Below are 27,855 nucleotides of genomic sequence, written 5' to 3' on the forward strand. Positions count from 1 at the left end.
TAGCCACATAAACTCAGCCCACACACGCATATATACACATTCTTCATCACTCGACCCACTCCTAATTAACCTACAAACCACGACCCCCATCCCCACTAACACACACACTCCTAGCTTGCCGTAGACTGGCATCCCGTCAAAGCACCAGACCATCTAAATAACTTCTGCAGGACACACGTACATCGCCAGCTGTCACGGGACATCTGTTCTGTCACAAGATGCCGGTGATTTTCTGAGTTTAATAATACAGAATTTTAATTATTTGGGAGAGTTGCGCCACTTTTTAAAATAATATTCCTAATTAGCTTTCAGTATGTTTATCAACTGAAAGCATAACATAAGGTTATAGAAATAAGACTTTTTTAAAAAGTGGTCCAGTGACACAATTTCCCCCACATTATTGGGGGTAAGATGTGTCATGTCAAGGAAATACATAAAGGATTTACATTGTAAATAAAAATATGACCATAAACAAGAAAAAAAACGATTTATGAATGCACAATATATATATATATATACACAGTTGCTAGCGGGTTGGATTCTTTGTGGCATAGATACAAAAAAGCTCTGGTAACATTCATCAGAGATTATGGTCCATATTGACATGACACATCACGCAGTTGCCTAAGATTTGTCGGCTGCACATCCATGATGCGAATCTCCCGTTCCACCACATCCCAAAGCTGCTCTATTGGGTTGAGATTTGGTGACTGGAGGCCATTTGAGTATAGTGAACTCATTGGCATGTTCAAGAAACCAGTTTGAGATGATTTGAGCACATCTTAACCCCACTCTTCCCTACTGTATTGATTGATTGTGAGATGTATTTAAAAAGTGCTCGGAAAGATAAATTGAATTGAAAAAAAGAACAGTATTAGTTCAGATTCCAAACAAGCAGTGATTAATGGCCTCTGTGCCAAGTTGTTGTTGGTTCTCGCAGGGTCCTATCTCATACCCCAGATCCGGCGTGAACTCCTGATACCTGTAATCACTGTGTGCCTCTCTCCTCGTTCCCATTAAAGCTCAGACTGGAGGAGGGGGGTGGAAATAAAAAAGAGTGATCTGATGAAACCAGAGCCGACAGATTGAATGTTCCTACCACAGGCTTTTAGAGGAGGTCTGCAGTGCGGGGGTCCCAGAGGCGGGCCCTGTTGAGGAGGCTTTGAAAAACAACCAGGTGCCTGGACTCCACAGACTGAAGTAATCCAGAAGCAGCATGAGACTTTCTAGGGTGCTTTTGCTTTTGCGCCCAATTAGCTTGAAATTCGAACAGGCTAAAAATGGAACAATCTGGTTGCGTATTCTTGAATATGAATTGCGACTATCAGTGAGAGATGGGGAGCATCTGGAGAAGAGTTCTCTTCCTGCTGTGCATGTGTAATGGTGGAAGAGCGCCAAAAAACATAGCGCAGGGAAGACATAAAGCAGAGAAGATACTGCTCTGAGACTCCCTTTCCGTATCTGTGGACAACGCAGGCTGGATTTCCAGTGAATGAGGAAGAAGGTCCAGACAGAGTGAGATAATGTGGTGTGTGAGGGAGCAATAGTTCACACCTCTTGTAAACATTGTTCTTGCAGTTGAAGCTGCACTTGATCCAACATAAAGAGAGTTTGGTGAACTGGCAGCCACAAACATGCAAACATGTAGAAGAACTGAGACACTTAAAGGGATAGTTCACCCCATTGACTTTGATTGCATGCATAAAAAAGATTTCGTTCTTCAAAGCACATTCTTTTGTGTAACACGTAAGAAATAAAGTTAGGAATGCCATGAGGGTGAGCAAATGATTTTTGGGCAAACTATTCCTGTAATAAGATTAAACCCTCTTTATTTGCCCTCACACGCCCATCTGGTTTTGCTGACACTGCACCTGAGCTCTTTCTCAATGGCTCATGCTGACATTCAATTAGTCGCCTTAACCAGTGCACCTCCCCGCAGTTAATGACTCAGAACCACAATCTTCCACAAGTATCATTTCTTTCCTCTTTTTTTTTTTTCCAATTAAATCACTTGTCTCAAAACGGAGGGCAGAAAAAATGGCCCGAGGGTCAGCGCGAGAGCGTGGAGATGATTTCCCCGTCTCTCCGACTGCCGCTTTCTTTCTCGCTTTCCTCTTTCAAAAGATTTTACTCTGATGAAATGAAGCTAAAATATTTCAAAGTGGCTTGCACACTTTTGTTCAGCTCGAGCCGCATTTGAGTTCTCCTCTATAAACACATCATTTATCCAACGCTTTGATGGTGAGGGGGACGTGTTTAGGACAGTTGATTGCAATGTACACGAGTATCAAGCATCAGAGAGATTTGAGCTTGAAACATTTGGAAAAGAAGCAATTATTTTTGTCTTTCATCACCCTTTTGAGAGGAAATCCGTCAAAGGTCACTGCTGGCGTGTCACACATGGACGTTTGGCTGTGGCTAAAAAGACAAAGAGATATGGAGAACAAGAAGCAACCACAAAAAAATATTGTGTGCATTACAGCAATAAAAACGATAAATGTAGGTCATTAAATGCAACACATTATGGTGTTAAATGTTCCTTTCTTCTGTTTTCATTTTAGCATTCCACATTGAATGCCTCACACCTCATTAATTCAGCACTCTCAGCTGAATAATAACGATCGATAAGATCATTAATCTTTGGAATATATGATCAAATATCTGTGAGCTACCCACGCTTTTCTGCCATTTGCATTCATATTAGTATAAATGGGAATGAATCAGTCGAATGTTTCATTACTACAATATTTCTGCTGAGGATGTACAGCAGTAGCCTAGTGTCTCGCTGTGCTCATAGTTTACAAAGGAGCTTGAGAGAGAGAAAGCAAAGATTGAAAGCTTACTGGTTTTATTTTGTTTTTAACTGGGTGGATGAGAGGATGTTGATTGGTGCTTACTTGTTTAAGTCTTAGTAGTAGTAGTAGTAGTAGTAGTAGACCCCTTTCTCACCCTTAACTGAATGGTTATTTTGTGTTTGTTGTTACCATAAAGTCAAAAACCTATAGTTAAGTGCAACCTTGGTTAATTAAATAAACACAGCCTATACCTAGCATTGTTTTTGTGATATAAACTATGCTTCACATAAAATCTGAGTCTGTTTTGAAGGTTTGTGTTTTCACGTTGTTTTCCTTTTGTCTGGCACAAAAGTAATCCAGAGATAGAGAGCGCCATCTACAGAGCTACTTTTTATAAAACAGTGAGGAGAAAAGAACCCAAAGGTGGTTCCCTGCTGCCACCCAGCGGTCAGAAATGGGAAAGTCATGTAATGTCCTCCATACTTCATTATAAAGCTTCTTTTTTTCGGATTTGACACATTAATCTGGTTGTATCCGACCTCTGGTGAGTTTAATACCAGTTTCTACACCATATGTTACCAAGCATGTATGAATCTTACAGATTGATTAATTTTAAAAAAGATGGTTAAAATTAACTTACTTACATTACGTTGACGTCCACAGACAAACATATAGGCTATGTTGTTTAGATGTCCTCTGTGTCCCTCCCTAGGAGGAAATCAGATGTTCCGAGTCCAGGTGCAGTGGACTACAACGAACATCTGGCGGGTGGCGCTATTTCATCATATTTAGACGAGAATATACCGAGCCTTGAGATGGCCATTCTTTGACTGGAAACTATCTGACTGAAGTTTGTCTAAAACATGTAAAATAAGATATTATTTGAAGACGCAAATCTCAGGTAAGCTATTAAAGTTATTTTAAAGTAATATTAGTATTACACAAAGTTGATTTGTGTTATTAGAGTCGCCAGGACAAATTTCTCAATATTCTCAACTTAGGTCATTTAAAAAAAATATTCATACAGTTTTCCTTATGCACTACATTCATAATGCACTACAGTTTTTGCTTTAAATTGCTTATAAACTAAAAGTGGTACCCGGTGAAACCATGTAGGCCTACAGGCGAATCTTGAGACCAAATCTCCAAAACTGCAAGCACATTTTCTACTTTACACTCAGTTTGCGATTGTAAAACAAACTTTTTGCAAAACGCTAAAGTAACGACACATCGTTAAAAAAAACTAACAGCTCTTGTGTTTCATTTTGAAAACACTACCATTTACTTTAAACGCCACAATCATTTCCTGATTACCTACACCCCATTAGCATATCCTACATAAATCGATCACTTAGAAATCAAAAATCAATGTTTTCAGAAATAAATAAATAATTTTTACCCTCTTGGATTTCTGTTTATAGTGTAAATATACCTAATTTGATCACAACAAATAAATTTTTCACCCTTGCATTTGTTTATTTTGTAATAGGCCTACAGAAAATGCATGTCAAGTCAAGTCATCTTTATTTCTATAGCGCTTTATACAATAGAGACTGTTTCAAAGCATCTTCACAATAGTAACATATTCATATTCTGCTGTAAAGCAGCTTTAGCAAGCTAATATTGTCATACATCTCAAGTCAGTTCGGTGTTGATTCAGTTCAGTTCAATAACTGTGAAGTTCATCAATTGCGCATGCAGGCTATGGTGTATTTGTATGTGTGAGCACTATGACAAACTTATACACTCCACTGCATTCTTAATATGCAAGACACAATATAGTAGTGTTTTTACATTTTTCATATACGTGTGTATTGTGGCGTGTATATGGCTAATCATTTGATGTATGTGTGCAGTTACTACACAAAAACTATTTTTAGAGTTAAAATAGTTAGTGTTTGCTTTTGCAAGAGATGTGTGATGGTTTGCATGTTGTGAGCGTGTTTAGTGATTTTGTCTGTAGAATTTAGAAAAAAATAATCATTGTTTCATAACTTCTAAAACTACCAAATACACGTCATACATGTCTCAAATCAACTTATTCTTCCATAACACTAGCAAAGGTGTTCACCCAACAAACACACTTTGTCACTCATAAAACAACAACCTAAAAAAAAACACTAACAACAGGCTGCATTATGCAATATTTTCTTTTGTAAAAAAAATATATATATATATATATATATATATATATATAAATCTTTACAAATCAAGAATGACACTCACTACTGCTTTTTTTACCGCATTATGTAAATTGAAAGACTGCAGTGACACTTGTGTAGGTGTTCCGTTACATCTAAAGGTTTGATAGTATTTATTTTTTTAGATTCAGAATACATTTCAATATGGTTTAGCTCACATAGACTGCTGTTGTGATCACTGTGTGAAGAGTTTTGAAAAAGTGACCTTTGAGAAATGTGTCCTAGCCATGTAAAAAAAAAAAAAAAACTGTAAATTGCCCATCTGAGAATAAAACAATTATATCTATAACCTATAAACTAAATATAGCATATGCTGTGTGTTTTAGATAGGTAATAGGACAGATTTTGTATGTCAAAAAAAGAAGGTATGTGTACACTGTAAAAATTTTACGGTAAAAAAAACCCGGCAGCTGTGGTTGAATTTGTCGTAAAAAAAAATACAGTAGCAACATTTTAGTTTTAAAGATTTTATTTACATTTACAGTTAAAAAAAGAGCATTTCATTTACTGATATAATGTTATCCAACCTTTTGAAGTACTAATAGCCCTAACAACCACCAAAAACGGGGAGTGATGAGAAAGTCACATGATGAATTCATCACAAGCAGCTTTTTCACAATGAGGAGGTAAATGCTAATATATAGAAGGTGCCCAGTGTCATTCACACAAATACTAAACACCATCAGGAAACAAAAATTACACTAAAGTAATGTAATAAACATAAATTTAACAATTAGATGTAACATAAAACCCTAATAAGAATAAACAGTTATTTAGACGAAAACACATTCTAATGTAAGTGTCACGCAGGGAATTCTGGGAATTTCAGTTTACGTTTATTTCACTGTAAATTATAATGATTTTTTTTTTTTTGGGGGGGGGGGGGGGGTTCACTTCCAAAAACTCAGTATTTTACTGTAAAATGACATTAAATGTTAGATCTATTACAGTTAAATATAGTTATTCATAATAAATACACTTTTCAATTTGCTTAACTAATATTGGCAAATTACAATTCACATATTGATCCCACTCCCCCATAATACTCACAGTGATCAAACTGTGTGTGTATTTATGATGTTCATCATCAGAATCATCTGTATCATTTTCATTTATAGCATTCAGATTATGATCCTCTGATGCCTTTACAGATTGTAAATAATACATACATATATATTTGGCAGAATCATAGTCAAAGAAATGCGTATTAATTATTATCTTCATAATAATAACACCAATAATAGTCCTACCCAATCTTCCTCTGGTGGTTTACACACTATGTATTCCTTCACAAACACTGCCTATTATTTAAGATTATTTGTCCATCTCACATGCATCCAAAACATTGTGTGTTTTTAAAAATCCTATGATGGAGAAGCCTCCCTGCACCATTCAGGGCTGGATATTATCCAGACTTCACAGTTATTTCTCCACGGCCATCAATCACACAATAAATAAATCAGTCCGTCAACTGATCTATCAGTAATGTTTAAATATATCCAGTTAATAGAACTCGTACAGGCTGTGCTTCTACTGACAGTGCTGAAGATATGGAGACAGAGTGTATATACACACAGACATATCAAATGACAGCAGGATGTCTGAAAGCACGACATTCCCCATTTAAGCTGATTGGCTGACATTCGCGAGCAGCTTGTAGTAAAGACCGTATTAAAATTGGTTAATCCTGCAAAGTTAAAAGTGGCCACTATTTTTAGCCGCTGTTTTTATCACACATCAGTCGGTCTGTATTAAATCCACCGCCTTCACAGAAACACACGTTTACACTGCGCTTTGGCTGGATCACACTTGTCTCTCACCAGCTCAGCTTTACTGAACACACTTGGAGGGATTGCTATGGCAACTGGTTGCTATGGGTGATGTGACACCACTACATGCTCATCTTGGCGAGGGAAAGAGGGAGTTGGACCACAGAGGAGAGGAATGGAAGCGGAGAGCCGCGGATTTTATTTTGATTGCTGAACAAATCGACGAGCTTGGTTGAAAAAGTTGTGACAACCTTCTGTCTCTGGGCGGACAGCCGTGATGGAAGACGTCTCTCTCCCTGCTTATTTCGGGTCTCCATCCCCCTCCCACTGATGAATCCCCTTCAGTAACAACAGGTGAGAAACTAAGGCTTCCATTACATCCACAGCCCTGTGTGTGTGTGTGTACAGACGTCACCGGTTCAACTGTCAGAGCGGTGAGAATGCAATTTAGCCCATTTTAAGGAGGGATCGATTGGATGTTTACACGGAAATCTGATAAATAAAATCATAATTGGAGACGTGTTAGTGTCGGGCACTTTGTTTCTGGAATCCAAACCACAGGTACCCAATGCTCATGCGGTTGGATTTTGAACAACACATTGCCATATGATGCGTGCGACTGTTCAAGAGAAGCCTTCACGTTTGGGGAAATTGAGCCAGGCTTTACAGGGAGTGCCAGGGCTGATCGTGAGCGCTGGCATCAAAGAAGTGAACCATTAAAGGGTCAGCGACCACCACAGAAACCGAGAATGATTCAGGGGCATGACAAAAACACAGTCAGAAACAGATTCGACCACCTTAAGATGAGAGAGATAATTCACTCAAGGCTGAATCATTTCACTGATGTGCATTAGTAATGTGAGCTGGAGGATTTAATGCTTTTAAAACATGTACACAGTAATCTTATATAACGCAGTGGTTGTATATGCCTTTAAACGGGAGGCCTGCGCTGGCTGTGAAATTGTCGGGAATTCTCAAAAAACGTTAGGTCTTCAAACTGAACGGATGTGAAACTAATGCAATATTGCTGACATTTCATGTTTAACACTGTATTTTCTTGTTGTTAACGGAGCGATTTTTCCTAATCATCTTGTGTGTTTCCAGAATGGCTCTAAACAGGAACCTGTTGATCACGAATGTGGCGAAAATGGCCGCGTGCCCCTGACCCGTGCCGAGGAACTGGAGAGGATGGCCGAGCATCTCCACAGCAGCACGCTGTCTGCGTCTGGGGCCACCCAGCCCATCCCTTTCCTCACGCTGGAACAGAAGGCTGCCTTCGTCTTCGTCCTCCTCCTCTTCATCTTTCTGGGGCTGCTGATCGTGCGCTGCTTCCGAATCCTTCTGGATCCGTACAGTAGCATGCCGAGTTCCACATGGACAGACTATATGGAAAAGGACACGTTCGACTACCGCATTGCCTGAGCTGCTAGCCAGATTTGGGGCTAGGAGACATGCGATGATTACCTCACACGCACACACACTCACACACACAACCACCACCACACCTCCTCCACCTCAGAGCCGACTGTATCCCCTCAAGTGTTGTTGTTCCGTGATGGTGGTTTTGTGTAGGCTACTTGTGGGTCTGGATTTTCCATTTGAAAACTGCACTTAAACCCACTTTCATGTCTCATGCGTTCTGACAGGGTTTTTTCAACTCATAGCGTCCACCACTGATGTCACGTTCAGCATGGCTGAAAAGTCTTAGCGATGAATCTTTTATGTTTGAAACCAGCCGAATAGCTTTATTACAGACAAACAATATACGGTTAATTATTTTCTACGTCCAAAGAAAGACTAATTAACAATTCCGGAATTGGAAAATGAAAAAGTAGGTTAATCCATTTCTCAATGACTCATTCCACACTTCTCATAAAAAGCACAGTGCATTGGTTCCAGGATGATTACATTCTCTGAGCTCTTCGGTTTGGGACTCTTGAGCTTTGCGCCTTATAAATCCGTGTGTTTACAGAACAGCCAGAGAAACTGGCCCTGCTGTTATTCAGCTAAATGTCAATCAATGTACTGACCTACCAGCCTCTGTGGGCAAATTGAATGTTTGATTTGCCAGGTCCTTTCCCCGCCTCTCTCTCCACAGTGTTCTTAATGGGAGGAGTCGGATTTTCCTATCTGTCGTTCTTCAGTATTTGCTGATGTTGAAATGGACTGTTCTATCAAACGTTTGTTTGCCGTTCTGCCCGGGCTATCAGCGCAGTGTTATTTTTCCTTCTCAAAGTCTGGTTCACCTGTGATTTGCTTGACTTACGTGTTAAATAGAAATGAAGCTGAAATAAACAGGTGCGATATGTGTCTTGCGTGCAGAGGAGGTCAATATTGCCATTTAGGTGCAACTTAGCTATTGCTTTCGAGTCAGAATTGCAGCGGTGTTATTTCTCCATGACACCGACCTGCTGTTCTCACGATGCACATTGTGTCTTAGCTGAGTGGCGTGTACAATATATTTGAGCCTTTAAAATGCAGAGAGATGCTGGTGACTTTACTCAAACTGAAAATGTGCCATGTAGTTTACAAGTGGCTTTTGCATTTTAATGTGCTTTTATATTTATTTCCAAATAAATAAATAAAAGATATGTTTACATCTCACCTAGTGAGTGTCTTAATACATAAAACAACATTAAAATGGAAATGAAACGTGTGTATGACAGGGATGTTTATTCATACTTTTAAATTCCAATTCAGCTGCTGAATTTGAATTGAGGTGTCGCAAATTTTAAATGTCACCTTTAGAAATTGGTTTTTAGTTTATACACTGCCTGGCCAAAGAAAGTCGCTGTTTGGACTTTTTCAAAGTGCTTGACCCTTGCATTGTCAATGCAAGATCTTGACCAAAAATTACATCTCAACATTAATATTGCAACATTTATTTTCATCAAGAGGTGCATCAGTTTTTGGTAAAGGTCTTGTATTGACAATGCACATTTGCAGACTTTCAGTGAAGTTAATGTCTGGAGTCTGGACTCAGATGTGTGAAAAATTATTCTTCATGCTCCATCCCAACCATTTTTATTTGAGCCTGATGAATCTTTACACTGTAATCCTGGAATATGGCCATGATGTTTCTTCCTACATGGTTGTTTAAGAAAGGAAAAGCTACACACTCCATTAATTAGGGTTGGAAGAGCTGTTGCCAAACATATAACATGCTAGAAACAATAATCACTGCAATATTATCCAATCATAGACTCTTAAGCAACTTTTTATTTGGCCGGGCAGTGTACATTTCATCATATTTAAAAATGTTACTTTTGTGGGTGAGGTGGAAGAACACTTCGTTTTCCAGAATGTATTTCCGTTGAATTTTATAAAATTTAAATTCAGTAAATTCTGCTATTCCAATTCAAATTCTGATTAAACTCTCGTAGGGTGTTGCCAATTCAAATCAAATTGTCAGTCAGTAATTGAAAGGGAGCCATTCTTCATTCTTCAGTTCTGAATTTTGCACAACCCTGGTGCATGAGAAGGTTTTTTGCAATTATCAACTAATTAATGTATCTTCTAGGCATTATTCATAAAATCCCATTCAAAGGCCTGGTCAGATGGCAGGGGACACTCATCCCTTCACTCCGACTCTTTTTGGTCCAAACAACATTTTCTCCTGTTGAGAAAGACATCAGATGAACTCCAGAACAGCATGCAAACAGCCTTAACCCCTTCATTAGCATTATGCTAACAGCTGGCACACATGCTGACAGCAGCTTTGAGCTTTCACAGGAGGGAGTGTGTAGCAAGAAAACATCTCAAAGTCATCTGTCTTCATCTTCTCATGCCACCATGTACAGATGTGCTTTCACTCAACCTCAGGAAAGCAGTGACGGCTCCATTTTACAGCGTCACATCCCACAGGGGCTCTTTGAGCTCAGAACAGCGTACTGTGGTGCAAAATGAATCCGGCCTATTGTAGAGGGAAAGGTAATGAGACATGTAATGTAGCAAGAGGAGTGCTACTTCATCAAGCATGTTGTGCTATTTACAGTCATGGCTTTCACTGACATTATGTTCTCATTGCAACGTTGTAACGGTGCAGAACTGAATCAATCTTGTGCTATATTGTTCAGCCTCATTTGTTTTTGAAGTATCATAATTTATATTTACATTTATGTTCTTGAAACTTGCCAAAAATTACCAATGTCTTTGGTATTGTATAGCATTGTTGTGACATGTTCTTTAGCATGAAGATGGAAACAAACACACTGACTACTGCGACAAAGCTGTGATGTACCAATATTATGATAGTAGCCTACCTAAAGAGTGACCTGTTACATTTATTTTTAAATAAATTATCAGCCTAAAAGTCTCCATCACCTTCCATATTTGATTCTCTAAATGGACTTTAAAGGAAATACTCTTATGAATTAATGTAGTCTTACAAAACCCCTAAATATATATTTTTGATAAAAGAAAACAAACTAGCTTAAACCAGTTTAAGGTGCTTATAGCCTCCCAACCTGACAGAGCTGATTAAGGCAGTCTGTTTTTAAGGTTTTAGAGAGGTTTGGGGGCACCTTTCAGCCAGGAGTCCAGCTTAAATCTGCAAGACAAATAAGCAACCTTAAACTGGTTTTAGTAGGAAATGAATGTAGGTATATATATATATATATATATATATATATATATATATATATATAATTATTATTATTTATTTTGTTTTATTAAAGGGACAGACTTTTAAAGGGGAAGTTTGTCAGACAGGTTCTTAAAGTGCCATCGGTGTTGTTGCACTAAACCTCTTTTCTTTACACATACTCATTATGTGAAGCCCTGCTGATAAATATATATACATACATATATATATATATATATATATGTGTGTGTGTGTGTGTGTGTGTGTGTGTGTGTGTGTGTGTACACATTTATCAGTGCAACAACACCAATTACACTTTAAGGACATGACTGACAAACTTCCCCTTTAAGAGTCTGCCCCTTTAACAAACTTCACCTGGACACACCTGAACTTCCACTACGGAAATTTCATTTCAATAGAGGAAAAACAATCCAGAAAGCAAAATATCCTGCGCTGAAATTTGGGTGAGGACATTAGAAAGTTTTGTTTCACGTGATAAAATGTTCCACAAGCCTTGTCGCTCGCGCTTTTTAATGTTTCGACTGTTTTGACATGCCGTACGCATGAAATGAAAACTCATTTCGGCCTGATCATGGAATCTTCTTCTTATCGTTTTTAAAATAAGACTTTTTTTTATCACAATGAAGATCATATGTGTCCTGTAGACAATACCAGCCTGAGAATAAGTGCTGTCGTTTAGAGTTATTATGTGGTTCTTCTGAACTCGCTCTGTTTATGCGATCATGTGTCCATGTTGTTTTGAGGCCTCGTTTGCGTTCTCTGTTTTTCGTCTTCGAACTAGTCGAGCTAAATACAAGCAGTGACGCTAATTATTATGGCTAAAACGACGCAGGGCCCAATTTCCTGCTAAATAAATATTCCACTGTCTTAATAACTTCATTTTACGACTTTGATAGCCTATTTATAGTCTTAGAAAAAAACTTTACTGGTGTGCATCTTGAGACAAAACAATGGCACTGACATATTTTATGATTTATTTCCGTTAAGACAGCCCAAAAATGCATTTTATTCTGGGAAATAGCTTTAAGGGATCCACCCAAATCATTTACTCACTCTGAAGCTATTCCAAACTTGTATGAATTTATTTCTTCTGCTGAACACAAAAGAAGATATTTAGAATATTGTATAGCCTATGGGGAAAAAACATAGGCGTACTATGGATGCCAATGGGGTCCATCACCTGTTTGGTTACCAATATTCTTCAAAATATCTTCTTTTGGGTTAAGCAGAATAAAGAAATTCATACAGGTCCAGGTTAAACTATTTATCTGGACCACGTTTCTGAAAAGCATCATGAGCTAAGTATACCGGGGACACACTTAACAACTAGCTGATTGGTTAAGTTATTGCTCTTCTTTACTGTAGTATAAATGCATTTCATAATTTATTCTTCCAATAATTCATTACATATTGGTTCCTGTAGACCAGGGATAGGCAACTCCGGTCCTGGAGGGCCACTGTCCTGCAGAGTTTAGCTTCAGCCCTGATAACAACTCACCTGCCTGTATCTATTCTAGTAATTCTGAAAACATTGATTGCCTAGTTCAGGTGTGTTTAATTAGGGTTGGAGCTAAACTCTGCAGGACAGTGGCCCTCCAGGACCGGAGTTGCCTATCCCTGCTGTAGACGATGACCTTTCAGAGAATTTAAACATCTTACAAAATTACTCAGACAGGCTGTTTCCAGCTTCTCCATTTTTTTTTCACTGTCAGAATTTCTGTATTCAGTGCCAGGGACAATGGACACGGGCCCTCCTGGACCAGCAGCGAAGCCCCAAACCCCTGACTGGGTAGCAGATGTGGACAAGCTAACAAAGAATGTGAATAACAATGAGGAGGAGGAAGAGGAAATGATCAAGTCTGCAAATATGGAACCCAGTACCCTACAGTGGCCTGAGAATAAACCCGGACCACAGATTCTGTCAGTCCAGGATGGAGAGAGCGTAAGCGCGAGATCAGATTGCAACTCGCTCCGGGGTGGAGTGAGCCGGACTGAGAGCGAAAGGGAGGAGTTTGGGATGGGAGAGAAGAGGAAGACAGGTGAGGAATGGACAGGGAAAGAAAGTATTTCTGACTTTGAGCTGAGAAACGGAGTGAAAAGCACCTGTTCAGAGATAGAGGAGATGAACATGATGCCAGAGAACGCAGCCCGAGTCTTCAGCCCCAGCATCACCATCCTGCGCTCCACCAGCCAGCAGGAGGCTGCAGACAGCTGGAGAGATGCTGAAGATGAGAGAAGCGTCTTCCTCGGGACGCATGAGACATATGGAACACCAATAGATGGCTATTACCACGACCGGCCAGTCACAACCAAATCAGGCTGCTGTAAGTTAAATCATTAAATCATAAATCACCAATATGGCGCTAGCAACGGCAAGGTCATAGGTTCAATTCCCAGGTATGCATGAACTGGTCAAATATATGTCTTGAATATAATTCATTCTTAAAAATAAAGGTTATTTATTAGCATTGATTGTTCCGTGTGGACCGTAAACATCCATGGAACATTTCTGTTGCACTAAAGGTTCTTTATAGATTATTAAAATGTTCTTCACACTAAGAAGAAAATGGTTATTTTAAGAACCGTTCAGTGAAAGGCTCTTTATGGAACCAGAAATGCTTCCTGCAAAAACCCCTTAGAACTTTTTAATTTGTTATGTTAAGTGTTGAATGAAATATATTTTAAAAAAAGGGGCATAACCAATATAATATTTACATTTATTATTATTTTTGTCTGTGAAATTCTGCCAAAATGTGTTACCGTGACGGTATCTTCATACAAAGCAGTAGAAAGAACCAATATTGTGATCCACACAGCTCTGACTCAACTGCAACTATACTTTTGTAAGGTTTAATCTATTTTTTCTTTTTTTTCTTCTTCCTCCCAGGTAAATTTGGTGGATCTAATCGTGATGCTCTTAAACTGGGTTCGTCCATGTTCACTTCAGCTTTGATCTTCCCCTTGTTGGTGTGGGGCGGGTACGTCTTCCTGCCCTTTGATGCCCCTCTGCTTGACAGTGCCCCCCTAAGGCTGGTCTACACACTGCGCTGCTCTGTTTTTGCAGTCATACCTATTGTCTTTGGTAAGCAGGAAGCACCCAGACTGTTGTGACTATTGAAATGAGGCGACATTGATAGATAGTGTATCTTTGTGTTCATTCATTCGTTTGTTTATTCAGAGCTGTTTTGAAACTGTTGTTCTTAGGTATGTTGGTACTAGGTGTGTCTCGTCTGTGGTATCGCTCCTTGACGCCACGGTTTGAGGGGGAGAGAGAAGTTAAGCAGGTGCAAGTTCACCAGCGCTATGTGGAGGATTCCATCTCCCTCTTCCTCCTTTACTTCCTCCAACTGGCTGTCATGGCTGCTTACCTGAAACAGGATCTGCTGAAACTAATTCCTCTTCTCACAATCGTCTTTGCCTTTGGCAGGTACAGAATCCGAATCTCCGAATATCTTTAAACGTACAGGACCCAATCTCTGATTTAGAAAAGGCCGCAAACACTTGCTCAGACATTTCTCATATCTAGTGATTGGCTATGACAAATTCACTTTTTGTAATGTTTATGTTAAAGATTTTTTTCCCTAATCTTAGTTTATTTATAGGTTTCAGTTAGATTTTTAATAAAATCATTAAACATTATTTTTAAGTGTGATTGTGTGTGTCTTTGTGCCTATCACAGGTTGCTGTACTGGGTCGCTGCGGCATGTGGCAGCAGTGTCAGAGGTGTCGGCTTTGGGTTCTCGTTTCTGCCCATGTTGGTTATGCTGGTGGCCAACCTCTACTTCATCTTCCTCTCCGAATCCGCAGGCTCCATCTTCGCCCCAGACATCCCAGAGACACCCGTTTCTCAAACCAAACAGAGGTTCTGGGGCTAAACAAGCCACACCTCTGCTACTGCCAAATGAAAGACTAGATCTCTTTAGGCTTAGAGCCAACTTCAATTGGACATTTGTGTCTGAGAATGTTTAATCCAACTGTGATTTCATTTTCCACTCCTGTTCTTTGCTTTCCTGAGTACTTCTATATCATGACCAGGTGGGTCAAAATAGCCAGAAGGAGCTATCCAGTCAAAGGAGAGAGAGAGAGGAGGGGTGGAACGAAGGAGGGAATGTTTTTTTATCTTCCTAGAACTAACTTATAAATAGAAGTTGTGTAGTGAAACTTTAAACCCTAAACTGCAAATTAAAATGAATTACCTTTAGTACAGCCAAACATGAACAAAGCAAATGTAGCCTAGAATAAGCTTCTTCACCAATCGAAAGCTCCGTGGTTGAAATCTTTTTTAAAGATGTGAATGTCAACAAGAAGTCAAGAACAAAACAAAATTCTAAATATTTATTCCACAAGCATGTTTTTCTTTCAATTTGGTTAGGCATTGTTTGCTTATTCAAGTCTAAAATATTGTGTGTGAAGTTAGTGGCCTGCCCAAACTTGTATTTTTCCACAGCCACTCCTTAATCTCTCTTTACTAATTTAAGGGCAATGTGATGTTTACTATGTGCAAAGTGTAGTATACATTTTAAAAAAGATTTGTAAAAGAAAAAAAATGTATAGGAAGGTATAATTTTAGTATCACAGAAAAGAGCTTGTAATTAAATACTTGTAATTAAATCAAAGCTGCAAGGATATAAGAAGCCCGTTTAGAGCAAATTAATGTATTATGCTGGATTTAATTCCTGTTTGTTATTTTTTCATAAAAAAATTGTAAAGAATCGATCTTGACTATCATTTCTGTGAATGACGCAGTTCTGTGCTTGCGACGGTGGTCGTAACTTGTTCAACAAGTCCTTGTTCAATTTTTGTCGGAGGGCAGAAAGTAGCCTATTTCCTACTACCTGTTGTCGTTTGACAGCTCGAGTACATGGAAAGTTGACGGCAGACCACCAGCACTTTAATAATAATATATTCATATTAGATATCATACTGTGTGTATATATATATAGGAATATACCATATAGAGTCAGAATGTCATCTCAAGGCCGAAGGAAACACAGCGCTTGTCTGTTTCGGATGAGGGAGAACTGCCCGTTTAGAAAGCTGAAGAGAAACGTGTGCAGTGGTAAGAAGAGCGATGACAGAACTTGATTTATCAGCTATTCATTAATTCATAAGCAATTAAAACCCATAACATGTAGAAATAATAACCTGGCGAAAAAAAATATTATTTAAAATGTGCTTTTGAAAAGAAAGGTTTGTTATGCGAGACATTTATCGTAACATCTGTTTTTACTATTTAACTATCCTTTTAACTGCTTATTAAATGATCGACGATAGTTTTGAATTACTTACGAGTAATATTATCTGTTCGCCAGCTGTCGGAAGTTGCTAATTAAGTTATGTAATAGCGCTTGTTTTTATCAACCACAATGCACAGACTGCAGGAGCACGCTCGTGCCCACTGGAGGCCACTGGAGAACATGTGAACCCCCGCTTCAGGCAGGACCCTCCGTTTCAAACTGCGGGATCAACCGAGCCGTCGAAGTTAAGAGCTTCTCTAGACCCCCACAGTCTGCTTCCCATCTGCACGAAGAGTTCTCAGGTCAGCGTGAATGTAACAATTAGAGCAGTTTCTAATCTTTGAAAACATTCAGTGTGGATACCTTTAAATATTGTCCAATTTTATTGCATTTGTTGATAAAAATGTCCCTTTTACTAACAGCCTTTCTGTGCAATTATTTTCAAGACTTTTAACTTGTCCAAACGTAATTTTTAGTGGATCTTTATTCTACAGCCGCCAAAAAGCAGTTATTGTTATACATGCATGGTATTAAATTATGATTAAAGCTATATTGTTCCCCCTCTATCTGAACAGCCATGGACACAGATATGGATCCACCAACTGGTTCGAATTACACAATATCAGACGATATGGGACCTTCTAACATTTGCCTTATTAACCAGCGACGGCACCTATCCTCCAACAATACGATCATGGGTAAGAGAAGCAGACCGTGGCTTTGGCAGTGATATAAAGTGATCACCATATGCCGGCTGATACATATTTTGTAAAGGATCAATTTTGATGCTTTTCCTTTTTCTCTGTCAGATCTAAACAGTAAAGTGGACCCAGAGACAGGAGAGCAAGCCCAGGGGTGACGTCCTCATCCCTCTCATGATCATAAATCTGTGGCATGCTGTCGTTTGGTGTGAATGCTGAATTGCAACCCATGACTGATTGTAAATTTGAATGGATTTTGTCTCTAGGCAAGCACTGCAGACAGATTCAATACTTGTGGTGATAATGACAGATTAGGTCTGAGTTCCATACAGTGACAAATACTTAACATGCAACAAAGACTTGCAGAATAACTGATCTTCATGGCATTTATGGGTGCTTTCCCTTCTGGATGATTTAAAGTTAAGTAAATCTGAACACTTTCATTGGACTCATTTGTTGTCGGTTTCTTTATCAGTGTATCATAACGACAGAAAAAACGAGTACAATATATTTTAAGGGTTATGATTTAGAATGAACTATAATTTATTTTAAGGGTTATGATTTAGAATGAACTATAATTTATTCACCGGTTACACTTGATTTTGATGGTCCACTTTAGACATTCTACTAACTATAAATAACTTTTCAACTATGACAACTAACTCAAGAGTATTAGTACTGTTAGGTTAGGGTTCATAAAATAAGTTGGTTACTTATTGTTAGTAGAATGTCTTGGGGACCATCAAAATTAAGTGTAAACCATTCAACTCTACTATTTCAATGTTGTTTTTTTATTGTACATTGTTTTACATCCACAGCCACTAACATGTTGTAAATGCTGTGTGTTTGATAGCAGAAAAGATTCTTAAATATTGTCAAAACAGCATGTGTTTCTATTAATGTCTGGTGCCCTAATAGAATTTGTTGACAATATCTGCATTAAATATTTAATGCAGAAACAACTGGTAACACTTTACAATAAAGATCTATACACTAACTAAGATTTACAGCATCTATTGGAAGTATCGGTCAATGTTCTTTCATGTTCGGTTTTGACGTTAATTTCCTACATATACTAAAAGAAATTAGCATTTTTATTAACATATCATGAATGAACAGTATATTTAAATGAACCAACATTTATGTAGTAAACTTTGTTCATTGATAGTACATGATACCTTGATAAACTAATGCATGTAAAAAAAATAAAAAAATAAAAATCCTAAAATACTGTTATTTTGTTTGCAAAGGTTGCAGCTTTCTTAATTTTTTTTATTATCCTACAAATCATGGAATCATAGATAACTACCAAGGTGTTATAAATACCTTAATCTATATCAGGGTATCTGCACATTTTTTAAAGTCAAATTTAAGGCTTTTTAAGACCTTTTTAAGACCTGAAGAAATAAAAATTAATACCGTACATTAGGGGTTTGCAATATTAACAAAAATATATCTAGATATTTTCAAAGTTTTGTTGATAATAATTCAATGATATTTTACTGATTTTGTACTGGTACCATGGCTGGTTTAGGCCTGTTGTTGACAGCAGACTCAAAAAGATATTCATATTTAACATATTCTATCTATGCAGTGGTCAGTTCACAGTAGTGACTGAAATAAAAAAAATTATTAAGGGGCAATATTTGCCACCTTAAATTGATTTCCAGGGCCATTTTCACCTAAATATGGAAATTATTTCAAAACGTATTTAGAGATATGCATCACCTTTTATGTCAAATTCTAACATTCAAATTCAATTCTATTAGAATAAGACCGTACCAAAATCATCCTTGCAGTGCAGAGGTGACACAGAAAAGCGGCATCCGAACTGGCATTACTATATTTACACTTAATTTGCAATTGCATAAATAAAGCTATTCAATATTTAAATATGAAATTATTTATAATTTTAACATTTTAATTAAAGGGTACTTTAAATATGAAACTAAACCCGCCAGTAGGTGGCAGTAAGTCACTGTCTTAATAAGCGAGTTGTTGGAGATTTATTCAACCGATTTGTTCAAACGGCCGATTCATTCATTGAATCAAATGATTCGTTCAAAACACGGATTTCAGTTTTTAAAATAGAATCGCTGTCTGTTGGACTACAGTTTCATTATGAAATTCTCGTCGGCGAAATAAAGGGGGAAACAAACAATATTGACAATATAAAAAGTAACACACATTGTTAATTTAACTGTTGTATAAAATAAATAGCACATTTGCAATTGTGCACAGGAAAACGGCACTCTTGCTCGTGATATTCTAATATAACAACATAATATGATATAAATATAATAAGACAAAAACTAATTTGGTGACATACCTATAACTGCACTGACACAGCACGCAGTGAAAGCAAGCATGAGAGACAAACGCGATGTCAGCTCGAACTCGCGGTGCCTCGTACGTAGTTAAAACAATGATTACAATATCATCATAGTTCATAGACAATCCTAAGCACAAAGAATGAACTTACTATTGAACTGACATTTACTCTTTCTCTTATCCTCTCCTCTCTCCTCTCGCGTGCAGGAGACAGACGCAGGCTAATACGCTGCCGTAAATGACGCGAATTGTCACGTGAACAAGCAAATCCACAAAGATAGAATAATAAAAATAATACGTAGCCTACGCTAATTAGATAGTTTTCATTTGGAAAGCATTTAGATACGTCGTCAAAGTGTCATCTAAAATTTAAGACCTTTCATAGGTAAAAATAAGACTTTTCATAAGTAAAAATAAGAATTTAAGACTTTTTAAGGCCTTAAATTTTAAATATCGAATTTAAGACTTTTTAATACTTTTTAAGGATCCGCGGGGACCCTGTATATACAATTTGTAGGGGTTTCAGCACAAAGCAAAAAAATTCAAAACAACATGTTTAGATTTTGAAATTTATCACCGGTAGGAAATACAAAGTAACAATACAGGCAAAGTGAAGCACAGAGATACTAGCACAAACATCCTAAACCAATCCAGAGTTGTTTCTTTTGCCAAAGGAAAACAAAAAAACCCAAACGAGGTGAGAAGAGCTTCTGGCCTAATGACGCGACAGTGCAAATGGCTTTCTGATGAGAACATTGTGTTGGAGAATGGTGCTTTGCACAGATAAATGCTTGTGTATATATGCTCTTCATTTGCTGCGTTACTGTCCTTTCTGTACTCTGGTTCCTTCATCCTCTGTATCACCTGTTCCCTCTACTCCTGGCCCTCCATCGGTGCTCCACCCATCTGGTTATCTCCCCTCTTCTTGTGACCAGAAACGATGTCATCAATGCGCAGTAACAGGATGGCAGTCTAAATCAAAAAAGAGAACATTTGTTAAAAGTCCTAAAACAAAATCTTCCTCCGTGAGTTAAATTCAATGTATATGTAGAGTTTTAAAATCAAAGTTAAGACTTTTTAAGACCTGCACATTTAAAAATAAAATATTAATTAAACAAAAAGATAATTAAATGTAATTAATTGCATCTTTACCTCCACTGCAGTTTTGTAGGTCTGGGCTTTAACTGCCAGTGGTTCGCAGATGCCCAGCTGCTCCATATCAGCAAGAGTTCCTGTCTCTCCATTGACACCCCATGAGGTGTTGCCCTCCTGAGTGTGCTTGGCCTGGAAAAGAGTCCGAAACAGAGACCACTTAAACAGCAATTGAGTGTCAGTGACTCAGGAGAGGTAGTAACGTGCTGAGAGAAACATACAGTAATCTAAATGCGCATTTTGAATCAACGTACCCTAAGGGAAGTGAGCACACGTATTGCTGATGCTCCACAGTTCTGTATGAGTGTGCGTGGGATGACCTCCAGGGCATGAGCCACAGCACGGTACGGCCACTGCTCCACACCAGTCAGCGCTCGCGAACGCTCCATCAGCCGACGGGACACATCCATCTCCACTGCTCCACCGCCTGGCAACAGATTCGGGTCCAACAGGACGTTACGACAGACCTGCATGGCATCCTGTAGGTTTCGCTCCACTTCCTGAGAAAGCAGAGAAAGATCATCAGTCAAACTGTGACAAGTCAATTAACCTGTGCAAAATCCCCTGGTACCAGAGAACTCTGGCTGAGCTGATCAAATATTCAACAAATGGCCTGTTGAAATATCTAAGCACCTCTTCCTGAGGGCTGCTCTGACTATAGAGACCTTTGTTAGACTCTTTATAACGATTAAAATGCACTCTCATTAATCTTGCTCGGAGCGTTGCACTGTCATGAATCTTTAACAATGGCCCCAGACTCTTTAGAAACCTCCTCCTGTCATCTCTCACCGCTAAGATCTCCTTGCTGGCTCCTCTGAGCAGAATGGTGCAGGCTTTGGGGTCTTTACACTCTGTCACAAAGGTGAAATACTCATCGCCGATCTTCTTCACTTCAAACAGGCCAGCTCCCGTACCCACATCCTCTTCACGGAGCTCGTCCGTTCTGCTGGCAATACGCGCACCACATGCTCTGAGAGAGACAAGCAGAGGTAGTCACTTTTTGACCAATACATTTATAACTTCTCCAGTAGTTTCGGATTACTGGTTCAGGGTTTTCAGTCATTTTGATTCCAAACCATCAGTTGTAACTATAAAAATTGTTTTAGGTACTTGAGGTAAAGCTAAATAAGTAAAATAAAACAAACGGATGAAAAACTTGAAAATCAGAAATGTTGCCTGGCAACTAATTTAAATAAGTTGAAGAACTAAAACTAAAATAAAAGCTACATAGAAAATAAACTAACAAAATGACTAAGGCACACTAGAACAAACAAATTTAACAACTTTTAGTTTAACAAATTAAAATGAAACCTGAATATATATATATATATATATATATATATATATATATATATATATATATATATATATATATATTCTTTTAAATTTAAATGTAGTGAATTAGTGTTCTCAATGAAAGACTTTTACATTTTAAATTTCCAGGTTTTCCCATGACCATGGAAACCTTAGAACAAACCATGTAATAAACTACAGAAGAAAATGAAAACATTGACAAAAGCAAATATTTCTGCACCTTGCAATGCGGTTGTTGTCCGTCTTTCTGACACGACGGATCGCAGTGATGTTTGCTTTCACCAGATAGTGCTGAGCCAGATCTACAGAAATTACAAAGAAATTAATTTAACCCACGTGATCTGAACGGACCACCATCCCTTCTCATAAACATGACTGCATGGGTGCTCGTATGTACCAGAGATGCCCTTCTCAGTGAAGATCAGGTCAGGTTTGAGACGAATGATGTCTTCACAGATCTGCTGGATGTACTCTTCCTCCATCTGCAGGATGCGGGAAAAGTCTTCCTCACGAGTAATCTCAATATCAGTCTGAGGGGGGGAAGAAAGGGTCAAAGGTTAAGCTTTTATATATAAATATGAAATAATTTTTATATATAAATAAATAAAAAATATAAATATTTTTTATAACTAAATATGTAAATGTATTCAATAGGGGATTTATGGATTTAGACAAAACCTCACCTGACTCTCACCCTTCTTGTACTCCAGAGAGCAGTCCAGCAGAACAATTCTGGGGTTCTTAATCAGTCTTCGCATACGGGGATGAGTTATATCCTTGTTTACCATTACCCCCTTCAGCACACATGAGTCCTCAATGAAGCCACCAGGCACCTATACACACAAGTGCATTTAGGTAAACAGACGCCAGATAACACTTAAACGATCAGTTTAAAGTCAAGGTAAATTGCCATTTGTAAACCATAAAAAAAATAGGCTTCATTGTATCCATTGGGAATTGGATCATCTATTGGTCTTTTTTTTTCTCATTTTGCTACATCTGAGAATTGGTTAACATCAATAATTGGAACTTCTGCAGCTTAAGTGTCATCAGAAAAGAGAAAACTCAGAAAAGAGTTGATCATGTGAAGTGCAAGTGATTATATTTTGATTAAAGATGACAAAGAATTTTCTGGTGGTATTGGTTTTTAACGACCCTACAAGTACAATTAAACCATCAAAATATGAGTAAAATATTTTATATTAATAATAATAAATTGAGAGGTCTAATCCAAATTAGGGGTGTAAATCGGACAATTCATCACGATATGATATCGATTCTCTCAGCCAGCGATGCGATATTTGCAGATACCTCAAAAAATTATGCGATACGATTACAACTCGGTTCAGGGCTATATCGATATTTAAATATGTGCCAAGTTTACACAACCAGTTACGTTTTTATTAACTCACAAATGCAACCAAAATATGTAATATGAACATTTAATTTAACTCTTTGAAAATTGCACACTCTCTCCCATTTGGGACATTTACAACAGAAGAATTCATTTGCAAAAACAGAACTATAAATCAAACTGCAGCTGGGTTGTTTTAAGTAATAATAAATAATAAAAAACAGGTTACTTAAATTAAAGTTCATTCAAAAGTATATATTAAATATACTTAATATATCATATATAAATATTGTTTTTTAATATATATATATATATATATATATATATAAGAATTTTTTAGCAAAAGCAAATAACTCCACATTTCATGTTTCAGAGTTAAACAAAACCAAGTTATTGCTACATAATAAAACCCTTGGTTATTCTTTGTAACGTTAATCTCCTCCGCTGACATAGACGCCCGACATACTTTAGTGTTGTGATTACATGCAATACAGGGAGCTTTTCCTTCGCCACTGTAACGTGCTGCTTTAGCAAGGTTCCATGAAAAAGTTTCAGTTTTAATTTTTCTTTTACGCCCGAAGAAGACTTTGCAGGTTCAAGTTCATTGAAATGATCCATCCTCGATCACTTTTAGTCAGCTTTTAGTCAGGCGTCTCATAGGTGTGATTGGCAAAGGACAAAAAAGCAGGAAAATATGTGCCACCTACCATGACGTGGTGACATTACACACTAACTAAAGTTAGAAAAGTGAAATCATATTCAACCACCCCTTTAAGAGATTTGTTTTCCTTGAGAAAATTTGCCATGTATTGTACCTGATATCCAAAATAATCAATATTAAATCGCAAGCTTCGAATCGAATTGTGAAATTTGTGTCAATATCCAGACCTAATATTAGAGATGCACCGATTACAATTTTCTAGGCCGATTCCGATGTTTCTAGGCCGATGTTTCATTGAGTTTAACCTGCCGATACCGATTTTAGCAGATTTCATTTTTTCTAACCACTTTACAGCACACAAAAATATTTATTTTCTGTATATTTTTTATTTATTTATAAAACACCATATACTTTTACCCAAACTGAATAATAAAAACAAGATTAAATGGGTACATTTTCTATAAATATTTTTGAGTCTTCAATTTTTTTTTTCTGACAGTTTTTTTTTTTCCTACTCCAGTTCTTGTTAAAACACACTGGACATGCAAATTCTGTGTATTTTATGCACTTTTTGTGTGAAATCATATTTATTTTGTCCATCAAACGTGTGCTTTCACTTTGAGCGTGAGCAGCGCAACAAAAATAGACTCGGCTGGCTTATTTGGGGACATTTAATATTCAACAATATTATCGACCTGCCTTACTTCAGGTGAACGATGACGCAATTTTCTTCTAGAAACAAACTTGTATTATTTTCATGTTATCACTGTGAAGTTGCTTTGATACAATCTATATTGTAAAAAGCGCTTTATAAATAAAGGTGACTTGGCGCCGAAACCCACGCTTCATTGCTGCTCACGCGACGCTCCTGCTCGCGGTGTGAATGCACTCATTGATTAACATACACGCCGAAAAAAATACGCGCTGCTTGCGGTGTGAAACGGCCTTATTTCACGAGGTACATGTGCGTTCCGCATGCACGTGTGATGCTGATGTTGCGCGATGTTAATCATGCGGCGTCCGAGTGCATTTGACCGGCATAAAATCGGCATATGTCAAACTGACCGGCCGGTCGCCGATCATGGATGATCACGTGAAAATGGGCCAATTCCGGTCACCAGCCAATCAATCAGTGCATCTCTACCTAATATGTATAGTGCATTAATTGTAGGAGAGGCTGTGTGTGTGCAGCTTGTCTGTGTGGGAGATCCAACAAATGCCTGCATTGAAAGCACGAGTACTGCGTGCAAAAAATGAAAGTTTACGGAGTTTTAGTGACATTACTATATAATGTTGAATATAAAGTATAATAATGCAATGGGAGAATATTTGTGGGACCTGATAATAAAGTAATAATATAATTTTAACAATAAAAAATACTTAAATAAATAAGTTAAATAACTTAACAATAGCTTAAAAAACTGTGATAGTATCTTGAGTTTAACATCTCGATTTGTATGGAATCGTATCTTTACAGTGAAGATGTCAATTTTCCTAGGCCCCACATATGATCTCTTTTGGCCACTACTGTATAAAGCTGCGTTTTCACCGCAGGAACTTTAAAGGAACTTTATTATTAAACATGGAAAATCCTCTCAGCCATGTCCTACCTTCTCGACTTTGGCATAATTCTTAATGTCGATCTCCTTGCGTCCGTTTTCCTCCAGCTCAACAGTACGGACAGCATCCAGAGCAATGTTACAGGCCAAGGTGGACCAGTGACTGAGCGCTTTGGTATTGACGGCGGAGTTTATTATCTTCAACATCATGTCACGATTATTCACATCTACAGGGGTGCTGTGAGAGAGAGGAGGTTGTAGAGAAACTATCAGACTCCAGAACATCTCATCCTACCACAGCCAATCATCCACCTTACCAATCCACGGATAAACTCGGCCGCTTAATGATTGAGAGCTCATACAGACAATAAAACTTGTGTGTGTGATTACCTGATGTCTTTGAGTATGTTCAACATGTCATCCAGAGCCTGTCTGTATGCACTGATCACCACGGTAGGATGCATCTGCTGTTCCAGAAACTGCTCAGCCACAGACAGCATCTCACCCGCTGTACACAGAATGTTACGTTAGAATTTGAGCATGTCAAATGATTCAAAAAGTTTTACAATTTATGTTAGCTATTTTCTACATTATTAATTTATATCATAATTATGTGATCATCAATAATAAATTGTTTTAATATTACTAAATTAGAAAAGTAATTCTTCAAGTAAATATTAAAACCAAAACCTAATTATTTCTATATTTTTACATGGTTACACAGACTCTGTCTGTTCTGACACAGTGAGAACATAGTTGACCCTCACCCAGAATAATTACAGAGGTGGTCCCATCTCCAACCTCCTCATCTTGTGTGCGGCTAATCTCGATCATGGATTTGGCAGCAGGGTGCTGGACCTGGATCTAAATGCCACAGAGAGAACATTAGGTTAATATTTATTAAACACAAAACATACATCTTAGTTGACAAATCAGAGTTCATGGAGTAATCACCTCTCTTAAAATGGCATTGCCATCATTGGTCATGACAATACCACCCATGGGATCCAGCAGCATCTGCACACAGAGAGCAAAACGTTTCCTCAAAAATAGAGCAATTAGAACAATATCAGGTCTCACATCTCACAAGCACATATAAATGTGGACTGAACATCAGAAACACACCTTCATCATAGCCCTTGGTCCCAGACATGTCCTAATGACATCAGCTATGGTCTGAAAAGGGAAGATGAAGCAGCAGGTTAGCGGTTTTGTTCAATTTGACGTCATCAAGTTGCTGCGAAAAAATAAAAAACCTACTTTAGCTGCAGTGATGTTTCCTATCTGGACCTTCCGTCCAGATTCCCTCTTGGTGTTCTGACCTGTTATGAACAGAAACAGAGACAGTCTGCATTAACTCAGCTTCTTAATCTTTTATTCAATGAGAAAAAATAAAAAGCACACACTCCTTATCTAAGATCTAAAATATCTTTTCGAACACAAAAACAATACCTGGCCCATGCTAAATTAGAAAATATAAATAATGCTATCAGTCAAAACAAGAAGTGGGTGCAGCTCTGGTCAGCACACACTCTGCGCAGTTAGCCTGCTGCTAGCTTATTCATTAACGTTACTTTGATACGTCCGTTAGACAGAAGCTACTGCCTGGTAGATTTAGCAAATAACTGCGAATTGAGCAGCGATCGTTTTAATATTGACTGTGAAACTTGTTGTGCAATGTCTTAAAAAACATTACTATTAATAAGCAATGTTAGCCACGAGGCTAACACAATGACTAATCTGAACACTGACATGAGCTTGTCAGACACGCGAGGCCCCCGTGCCACACTAGTTAGCTTAGCATCCTAGCACTGCCGCGTGAATAAAACTCTTATTCGAACTGTTGCCGAGTCCAGCGACGGGTCATACTAAAGCTACAGTTGCACATTTACAGAGGGAATAATGGGTGGAAGCACTTACTAAGCACGAGAACCGGTCTGCCCATCATGTTTGCGGCGTGGTTTAGATCACCGGTACCGGACAACGCACACAACGGTAAGAGGAGAGGATGCACGAGGCGTGGCTGGGGATTCAGCCACACAGTGGACCAATAAGCAAAGGAGACGCGTTTGGCATACACCTATCTCCACCAATCAAAGAGAGCTCCCCAATGATTGTAGGCGGGTCTAGACTGGAAGCAGAACTGAAAAGTTCTCGAAAGAATCCTATGAGAACAGT

The 27,855-nt window shown here is 38.1% G+C and overlaps 4 protein-coding genes across 6 annotated transcripts; 3 read left to right on the plus strand and 1 right to left on the minus strand.

Annotated features, from left to right (window-relative positions):
• The first annotated feature begins 3,507 nt into the window (after positions 1 to 3,507).
• On the plus strand, positions 3,508 to 9,368 carry LOC307005224 (cortexin-2). 2 transcript variants are annotated; one of them, XR_013799236.1, is made up of 3 exons: positions 3,508 to 3,696; positions 6,820 to 7,119; positions 7,870 to 9,368. XR_013799236.1 is itself a non-coding variant. In XM_079625141.1 (2 exons), exon 2 carries the CDS (start codon positions 7,954 to 7,956, stop codon positions 8,185 to 8,187), a length of 234 nt encoding a protein of 77 aa, XP_079481267.1. In that variant the 5' UTR covers positions 6,984 to 7,119; positions 7,870 to 7,953; the 3' UTR covers positions 8,188 to 8,337. The 2 variants fall into 2 exon arrangements, 1 of the variants encoding a protein (XP_079481267.1); XM_079625141.1 differs by lacking the exon at positions 3,508 to 3,696 and having other exon boundaries at positions 6,984 to 7,119; positions 7,870 to 8,337.
• A 2,244-nt stretch (positions 9,369 to 11,612) lies between these two features.
• On the plus strand, positions 11,613 to 16,082 carry tmem79b (transmembrane protein 79b). 2 transcript variants are annotated; one of them, XM_079625136.1, is made up of 5 exons: positions 11,613 to 11,811; positions 13,096 to 13,692; positions 14,256 to 14,450; positions 14,573 to 14,795; positions 15,048 to 16,082. In XM_079625136.1, exons 2-5 carry the CDS (start codon positions 13,107 to 13,109, stop codon positions 15,241 to 15,243), a joined length of 1,200 nt encoding a protein of 399 aa, XP_079481262.1. In that variant the 5' UTR covers positions 11,613 to 11,811; positions 13,096 to 13,106; the 3' UTR covers positions 15,244 to 16,082. The 2 variants fall into 2 exon arrangements, with proteins under 2 accessions (XP_079481262.1, XP_079481263.1); XM_079625137.1 differs by having other exon boundaries at positions 11,667 to 11,811; positions 13,081 to 13,692.
• Positions 16,083 to 16,178: 96 nt separating this feature from the next.
• LOC307005223 (uncharacterized protein) lies at positions 16,179 to 18,504 on the plus strand. Its single transcript, XM_079625140.1, has 4 exons — positions 16,179 to 16,427; positions 16,743 to 16,907; positions 17,181 to 17,303; positions 17,415 to 18,504. Exons 1-4 carry the CDS (start codon positions 16,334 to 16,336, stop codon positions 17,462 to 17,464), a joined length of 432 nt encoding a protein of 143 aa, XP_079481266.1. The 5' UTR covers positions 16,179 to 16,333; the 3' UTR covers positions 17,465 to 18,504.
• Positions 18,505 to 20,192: 1,688 nt separating this feature from the next.
• On the minus strand, positions 20,193 to 27,850 carry cct3 (chaperonin containing TCP1, subunit 3 (gamma)). Its single transcript, XM_079625134.1, has 14 exons — positions 27,598 to 27,850; positions 26,938 to 26,999; positions 26,803 to 26,853; positions 26,632 to 26,694; positions 26,445 to 26,541; positions 26,068 to 26,185; positions 25,729 to 25,915; positions 22,787 to 22,936; positions 22,501 to 22,633; positions 22,324 to 22,405; positions 21,579 to 21,759; positions 21,044 to 21,289; positions 20,790 to 20,921; positions 20,193 to 20,609 (listed from the first exon to the last, which is right to left on the minus strand). Exons 1-14 carry the CDS (start codon positions 27,623 to 27,625, stop codon positions 20,511 to 20,513), a joined length of 1,629 nt encoding a protein of 542 aa, XP_079481260.1. The 5' UTR covers positions 27,626 to 27,850; the 3' UTR covers positions 20,193 to 20,510.
• Positions 27,851 to 27,855: the final 5 nt, after the last annotated feature.

This window comes from Phoxinus phoxinus (genome assembly GCF_949152265.1).
Source record: "Phoxinus phoxinus genome assembly, chromosome: 10".
NCBI lineage: Eukaryota > Metazoa > Chordata > Actinopteri > Cypriniformes > Leuciscidae > Phoxinus > Phoxinus phoxinus.

Bases quoted from the DNA above. Each gene is read 5' to 3' on its own strand.
- LOC307005223 (XM_079625140.1), top strand. From the start codon at position 16,334: ATGTCATCTCAAGGCCGAAGGAAACACAGCGCTTGTCTGTTTCGGATG. The intron at 16,428-16,742 runs GTAAGAAGAGCG...CACAATGCACAG, and splicing joins GAAGAGAAACGTGTGCAGTG to ACTGCAGGAGCACGCTCGTG. The intron at 16,908-17,180 runs GTCAGCGTGAAT...CTATCTGAACAG, and splicing joins TCTGCACGAAGAGTTCTCAG to CCATGGACACAGATATGGAT.
- LOC307005224 (XM_079625141.1), top strand. From the start codon at position 7,954: ATGGCCGAGCATCTCCACAGCAGCACGCTGTCTGCGTCTGGGGCCACC.
- cct3 (XM_079625134.1), bottom strand. From the start codon at position 27,625: ATGATGGGCAGACCGGTTCTCGTGCTTA. The intron at 26,186-26,444 runs GTGAGGGTCAAC...TTCTGTGTACAG, and splicing joins CACCTCTGTAATTATTCTGG to CGGGTGAGATGCTGTCTGTG. The intron at 22,406-22,500 runs GTACATACGAGC...TAATTTCTGTAG, and splicing joins CACTGAGAAGGGCATCTCTG to ATCTGGCTCAGCACTATCTG.
- tmem79b (XM_079625136.1), top strand. From the start codon at position 13,107: ATGGACACGGGCCCTCCTGGACCAGCAGCGAAGCCCCAAACCCCTGAC. The intron at 13,693-14,255 runs GTAAGTTAAATC...TCTTCCTCCCAG, and splicing joins CACAACCAAATCAGGCTGCT to GTAAATTTGGTGGATCTAAT. The intron at 14,796-15,047 runs GTACAGAATCCG...TGCCTATCACAG, and splicing joins ATCGTCTTTGCCTTTGGCAG to GTTGCTGTACTGGGTCGCTG.